Source organism: Lathyrus oleraceus, chromosome 3, assembly GCF_024323335.1.
Source record: "Lathyrus oleraceus cultivar Zhongwan6 chromosome 3, CAAS_Psat_ZW6_1.0, whole genome shotgun sequence".
NCBI classification, from domain to species: domain Eukaryota; kingdom Viridiplantae; phylum Streptophyta; class Magnoliopsida; order Fabales; family Fabaceae; genus Lathyrus; species Lathyrus oleraceus.
Window position 1 is genome coordinate 371,691,922 of NC_066581.1, and position 7,726 is coordinate 371,699,647.

General features: G+C 40.2%; 1 protein-coding gene across 1 annotated transcript; it reads right to left on the reverse strand.

The window, feature by feature from the left end:
• Nucleotides 1–5,026: 5,026 nt before the first annotated feature.
• On the reverse strand, nucleotides 5,027–5,686 carry LOC127131333 (uncharacterized). Its single transcript, XM_051060255.1, has one exon. The coding sequence runs from the start codon at nucleotides 5,684–5,686 to the stop codon at nucleotides 5,027–5,029; it is 660 nt and encodes a 219-aa protein (XP_050916212.1).
• Nucleotides 5,687–7,726: the final 2,040 nt, after the last annotated feature.

Here is a 7,726-nt window from a genome sequence, read left to right on the forward strand (position 1 = left end):
ACCATAAATCATTCACAATTCAATAATGGTATACATACACATTCGTACAATATATTATTCACCAATATAGGCCAATCATCAAACATGTACACATAAATTTCATTCCAAAACGCACACAACATTTAAATATCAATTTTTCACTTTTCAAACAGTGTTAACCGGTTAACGCCCTGGGTTAATCGGTTAACGTAAAACAGAATGCGCTTCTTGGCAATTTATAACAGTGTTAACCGGTTAACGCCCTGGGTTAACCGGTTAACGCAAGACAGAATGTAATTTTTTTTAATATCGTAACAGTGTTAACCGGTTAACGCCCTGGGTTAACCGGTTAACGCAAAACAGAAAGCTGCTCCTGCGCTAACACGAAACAGAATGCAGATTTCCCCGCATTTTTCATCGTTGGAGGACTTCCGGACCTCCGATTTTGATTCCGTAAAAAGCTACACGTTCAGAAAATTATGACTCATCCAAATATAAATTTATTCACAGTTTTAGCATAATTTAATCATCACAATTCAAGAGTATTTATCAAAACCTAATAATTCCAAACCATGCCAATTAAGGATTTTCAACCTAAAACATGTTCCTACCCATTGATCCAATCATACTAACCCATAATAAGGATTTCCCCCATTACCTTGTCAATTTGATGGAAACCTTGACTCCTCTCGCTTTTTCTCTCCTCTTTCTCTATTGCCTTCAATGCTCAAGTGAATTCTAATTCTCACTTCCTTCACTCTTACTATTTATAATAGTATTCTAGTTGGGCTTAAATCATCTAATTTAATCACTAGGCCCAATAATACCTAATATTTAAATACCTCTATTTAAATTTAAATAATTAACCACCCACTATGCAACCAAGTTAATTAATTAATTCAATCATTTAATTATTTCTTTTATCCACTAGATAATGAATTAATACACCAATTAATTAATTAACACTCCACATAATTAAATTAAAATAATAATAATAATAGTATAATAATTCAATACTAAAAAAAATGGGTTGTTACAGTGGTGATGTCCATTGCAGAATCCTTGGTAAATTCATCATGGCAATGTTTGGTGGTAACAAAACAAGGTAATGGTTTGCTACAAGATGTTGAATGGCTTACTGCAGCAGCAGGGCCATAATTGTTATACCATGGATTCTCCACTAATGAAATCATGCATTTCCTTGGCTTGGTGGGTTATCTTAGCTTAGAACCATGAAGGGTAAGCAAGGGACAATGTTATGTTGTTAGTGAGTTCTTTTTGGAATTGGTTTAGGACAGACCAAGGCCAATGGTTAGTGATTCAAAATGTCAAACTAAACATGGTGCGCACAAAGTCATTTACTTGCAAATGAAGTAATCAAGATAAAGCACCACCAAGCATGAATATTTGATGAAGAATCAAGGCCAATTAGGTTAGGTTAGGTTTTTTATGGTAACAAATGGGGAGGTTGACTTTGGTCAAAGTTGACCAAAAAGTCAACTATTGACCAAAGTCAACAATAGGTCAAAACTTCATTTTTTGGTATTTTCTTTGTAAATGGACAATGGATTGATGATCATGGTGAAATTTAGGGTATTAGGGTCTTGGGTTGACTTTGGTCAAAGTTGAACAAAAAGTCAATTGTTGACCAAAGTCAACAATTGGTCAAAAATGTCAAATTTTGTATTTTCTTATGTTGAATCACATGTAATGGTTTAAAATGACATGGAATAGATTGAAATGGATCAACAAATGGTTTGAAATTGGTTTCCAAATTATTTTGTTATATGACTTGGACTTTTGAAAAATAACTTGATTGATAATGTACATGAACAAGGCCATCAAATGAGACCATAAGGTTAGGGTTTTGACATAGTGTCCATGCATAAATAGCATGCCCAACAAATTGCTTGAAACATAAGGAATTTGGATGTTCAGATGATCAGGACCAAAGGCATACCCAACCATATGGATAGAATCAATGACTTGGGACCAAGACCAATAGTCCAAGAGGGGTTAGGCCAAGCAAAAATGACAAAGGGTGAAGATTGAAGGTTAAGAATGCACAATGAAGCCACCAAGCTCATATGGTTCCCCATGTTCTGATTAGGGCTTTGGAGACCAAGATAAGGCCTAGGGGAAGCTCCATGAAGTCATGTCTTGAGGAATTAGGGCTTTGAAGGCCCTAGACTGTCTGGTCACACCTTTGTTGAAATCAAACCTTCACCACCATCATTAGGGTTTCACATCCTCCATGCTGATGATGTGATTAGACCATGCCCTTGAACTTTGATATTTATACAAACCCTAGCTTTATGAGCCCTAGCTTCTTCTGAATCCATGATGAATGATGCATGTGGATGAATTATGAATGTATGCAAGTCATCTCCTGATCAAGTGATTGGATGCATAGGTGAGAGAGGGGAGGGCAAATTTGGGGGTACAACAGCTCCCCCTATTTAATCTTCTTGGACCTGAATGCAGGAATTGCAGAAGCTTTTCAGGTATTTAAGGTAGAAGAGGATTAAATACCTACGTGCCCGAAATTTGCCGGACCAGGTGGTTGATACCCTATTACCGGTGTGGGGAAGATGCTTCATGTAGTGCATGATGTATGCTTATTTTTTATGATGTATGTTTTTTCTTGTTTGTCGTATGTAGGGATGAGTCTTTATTGTGATGGGAACTCCGACTCGTCATCGAGAATTAGAACATGCTTGTCGAGAAGTTTTAATTGGTGCCAATGTTGCCATTACAGAATTCCCTGTCTGTTAACGAACACTGAAAGGCTGGAACCTCCACGGTGTCCCAGCTGATTGAATGTCGCAGGTATCCAAGTAACACTACTGTTGAGTCACCGATCACCTATCAGGTTTATCGGGTTTCAATGGTAATGCAAAATGTTTCTCTTTAATGTAGCTTTTTATTATTCCCCGGAATTCTAAAGCGTTATGTGAGTAAGACAAGCCAATCATTTTGCATACAAAACATAGAATAACATGTTTTTTGGAATAACTGAATTTTATTGATATATAATCTGTACATATGGTGAGTACAAGGATGCAGACGCCCTTAATGAGGACATTGCAAAAATTGAAAAAAATAATTGAAATGGCAATGTGAAACATTTTTGTATGATTTTCTCCATTGATTACAACATTGGCCTTAGTCTACCATATAATCTGAATCCCCAGACCTCGCTTCGGCTGATGGTGATTGGGTCGGTCCTTGACCCTCTGATATCTAGCTTGTAGCGTGTGGACTCAAGGATCATAGTCAATGCCTTTATCCCTAACTTTTGCTTGGATCTTTCAATTCTTTTTGTCCACCGGGATTCTCCTTTTTGCCTAAGCCGCCCTTTCGGGTTTTCGGCTTAGCGAGCTTCATATGTATTCCCTAACTTTTGCATGGACAAATAATTTTTTGGTCCATCGGGATAGCCATTTTTGCCTAGATTCACCTTGCGGAGGTTAATCTAACGGGCTTTCATCATTTCTTTTTAGGCATAATATTTTTTGACAATGTCTGCATTCACTGGCGAAGGCAAATCTTCCCCATCCATTGTTGTGAGGATTAGAGACCCACCTGAGAAGGCCTTTTTGACTACGAAAGGTCTCTCATAGTTGGGAGTCCATTTGCCTCGCGGGTTTAAGTGAATGGCAGAATACCTCTTGAGCACGAGGTCTCCAACGTGGTACGCACGAGGAAGAACCTTCTTATCAAAAGCTTGTTTGAGACGTCTTTGGTATAACTGACCATGACATATGGCCTTAAAATGCTTCTCTTCAATTAGATTCAGCTGGTCGTACCGAGATTGAACCCATTCAGACTCATCAAGATCAGCTTCCATGATGACCTTGAGTGAAGGAATCTCTACTTCGATCGGTAGGAGGGCCTCCATTCCATAGACCAAAGAGTATGGAGTTTCCCCAGTGGATGTGCGGACTGAGGTTCTATAACCATGTAAAGCGAAAGGTAACATCTCATGCCAGTCCTTGTATGTCTTGACCATCTTCTGGATGATTCTCTTGATATTTTTGTTAGTTGCTTCTACGATTCATCTTGGGCCGGTATGGTGAAGAGTTGTGGTGTTCGATCTTAAATTCTTCGCACAACTCCCTCATCATAGTGTTGTCGAGGTTACTGGCATTGTCAGTGATGATCTTGCTAGGTATTCCATAGCGGCAGATTATCTCTTTCTTGATAAACCGGGTAACCACTTGTCGAGTGACATTAGCATATGAAGCAGCCTCGACCCATTTCTTGAAGTAATCAATAGCGACTAGGATGAATCGATGTCCATTGGAAGCTTTAGGCTCTATCATCCCAATCATATCGATGCCCCACATAGAAAAGGGCCATGGAGAAGTTAGAACATTCAATGGAGTTGGTGGCACAAAGATCTTGTCACCATATATCTGGCACTTATGGCATCTTTTCACAAAATTGTAGCAATCAACCTCCATTGTCGTCCAATAATAACCAGCCCGGAGGATCTTCTTGGCCATAGCAGGACCCTTTGCATGTACACCATCGCATCCATCGTGTATGGACTTTATGATTGTATTAGCTTCGTGTCTATCCATGCATCTTAGTAGTACAGAATCATAATTCCTTTTATACAACATATCACTATTTAGGAAGAACTTAGAAGAGAGGCTTCTCAGAGCTTTCTTATCGGTGATGGATATACCCTCGGGATATCGATGTTTCTCTAGAAATGTTTTGATGTCATAGAACTAAGGCTTATCGTCAGGATCGGCCTCAATTACTAGACAATGTGCTGGTTCATCTAAGTGGTCAATCTGGATGGATGGTGCTTCATTCTTCCATTTGACTTTGAACATAGATGCCAACGTGGCTAGAGCGTCTGCTAACTGATTTTCTTCCCTAGAAATATGGTGGAAGGAGATTTCATCAAAATAGGGTATCGGTTTTCTGATGTGCTCTTTGTAGGGTATCAACTTGCTATCCCGAGTCTCCCAATCTCCTTTCACCTGACTGATTAATAGAGATGAATCACCGAATACCTCAAGTATTTTGATTCTCAAGTCGATTGCGCCTCTAAACCATAGACACATGCTTCATATTCTGCCACGTTGTTGGTGCAGTCAAAACACAATCTAGTGGTAAAGGGAATGTGGAAACCAGTTGGAGAAGTGATAACAACACCTATACCATGACCTCGGGCATTGGAAGCACCGTCGAACATGAGCGTCCATCGCGATCCTGGTTCGGGGCCTTCCTTAGGGCTTACCTCGAAGCCGGGCATAGTAAAGCCTCTGATAAACATAATGTCTTCATCTGGAAAGTCAAACCTTAACGGTTGGTAACCTTCGACAGGCAAGTGAGAGAGATAGTCAGACAAAACACTCCCTTTTATTACTTTTTGGGTCACGTATGGTATATCATACTCGGTTAGCAGCATTTGCCACCGGGCAATTTTACCAGTAACAGCAGGCTTTTCGAATATATACTTTATCGGATCCATCTTGGATATTAATAAAGTAGTGTGACATATCATATATTGTCTCAGGCGCCGAGCAGCCCAAGTCAAAGCATAACAAGTCTTCTCTAAAAGTGAGTATTGAGTCTCACATTTAGTGAATTTCTTGTTGAGATAGTAGATAGCATGTTCTTTCTTGCCTATGTCGTCGTGTTGACCAAAAACGTAACCCATGGATTCATCAAGCACTGTGAGATACATAATGAGTGGCCTACCAGGGACTGGTGGTACCAAGACTGGTGGTTCTTGCAAGTATTTTTTTAATTTTATCAAATGCCGCCTGGCAATCGTTGTTCCACACAATCGATTGGTTCTTTCTCAGCAATTTGAATATCGGTTAGCAGGTAGCCGTCAAGTGAGTTATGAATCTAGAGATGTAATTAAGTCGCCCAAGGAAGCCTCTGACTTCTTTTTCTGTTCGGGGATCTAGCATATCTTGGATGGCTCGAACTTTGTCGGGATAAACCTCGATACCCTTTTGACTGACTATGAAACCCAAAGGTTTACCTGATCGGACCCCAAAAGTACATTTAGCCGGATTCAAACGCAGTTTAAACTTTCGGAGTCTGACAAACAACTTTCTCAGATTTACCAGATGATCTTCCTCAGTTCTGGATTTGACAATCATGTCGTCCACATAAACCTCAATCTCTTCATGAATCATGTCGTGAAAGAGTATTACCATGGCGCGCTAATATGTTGCCCCTGCATTCTTCAAGCCGAATGGCATGATTTTTAGCAGTAAGTTCCCCAAGGTGTGATAATAGTTGTCTTCTCCATATCAGCTGATGACATCTTTATCTGATTGTACCCGGAGAACGCATCCATGAAATAAAAGACGGAGAATTGAGTCGTGTTGTCGACCAAAACATCAATATGAGGCAAAGGGAAGTCATCCTTTGGGATGGCTGTATTAAGGTCTCGATAGTCTACACACATTCTGACTTTACCATCCTTCTTCGGAACTGGAACGATATTAGCAACCCACTGCGGATACTCAAAAATGGCTAAGAAGCCAACATCTAGTTGCTTCTTAACCTCTTCCTTGATCTTGAGCGCCATATCGGGTCTGGTCCTTCTGAGCTTCTGCTTGACTAGAGGACATTCAGGCTTGAGTGGCAAGTGATGTTCAACAATATTGGTGTCTAACCCTGGCATATCTTGATACGACCAAGCGAAGACGTCAACATATTCACGTAACAATTCTACCAACTCAGAGTGTACATGCTTGGTGAGAGATGCCCCCACTTTTACCTCTTTTTGTCAGTTTCAGAACCCAAATTAATGACATCCACTGGCTCTTTGTATGGCTGAATCTCTTTCTCTTCGTGCTCAAGGAGCCGTGCTAGTTCAACTGGTAATTCGCAATCTTCCTCAATGTCGTCTTCAACTTGGTTGATTGGAAATCCAGATTCATAGTTGATTTTTCCATGTCGTAATCAATGGTTTTATTTGCTCTGCATATGATGAGCTTATTTTAGTATGCTTTTTTTTGGAGAAAAAGTGGAAAAAAGAAAAAGAACTCTTTTGCCATTTCGTTGTTTTAGTGAAAAAGGAAAATAACTGAAAGAAAAGGGAACAAAAGTTTTGCATGCAAAAAAGTACTTTTTATTTATTCACATAATACTTTTGAACATGGGGGCCCTTACAAGTTATCCTCCCGTCTCGGGCGAGAACGAGGGATGGAGAAAACAAAATGCATTACATCTGCAAACAAGGCTGTGTGCCTCTGGCTTGTTGCCACTGGACTCTCCAATGACTGCCACAATATGCTCACTTTGATAGTTGGCACTGCTGAACTTGACCCGGTTGAATTGCTTTTTCTTCGGACTCACCTTGCGTGTTGCCGACTGATAACCGACACCAAACCTTTCGTGCTTTTCTGCCACATTGACAACCTTACCCCAACCGAGAAGCGGGTTTTTCTCCAATGTCTTCTTGGCACTCTTTGTTGGGGATAGGATGGTGGCGGATGATTGGCTGTTGTTGGCGGAGGCGAAACTGACATCTTCAAATTCTAGATAGTGGAGAGGAACCTCGACGATCCCCTCATCTGTTTCAACATATCTGAAGGAGGAGAGTTCACTGACTAATAAATCTTCTTCCCCACACACAATTACCAGTTTGTCATCTATCAAGTACTTCAGCTTTTGGTGCAAATTAGAGGTGACTGCCCCAGTGGCATGAATCCATGGTCTACCCAACAAACAACTGTAGGCTAGGTTGATGTCCATGACTTGG

Coding starts and splice junctions, on each gene's coding strand:
- LOC127131333 (XM_051060255.1), bottom strand. CDS start 5,686: ATGTATCTCACAGTGCTTGATGAATCCATGGGTTACGTTTTTGGTCAA.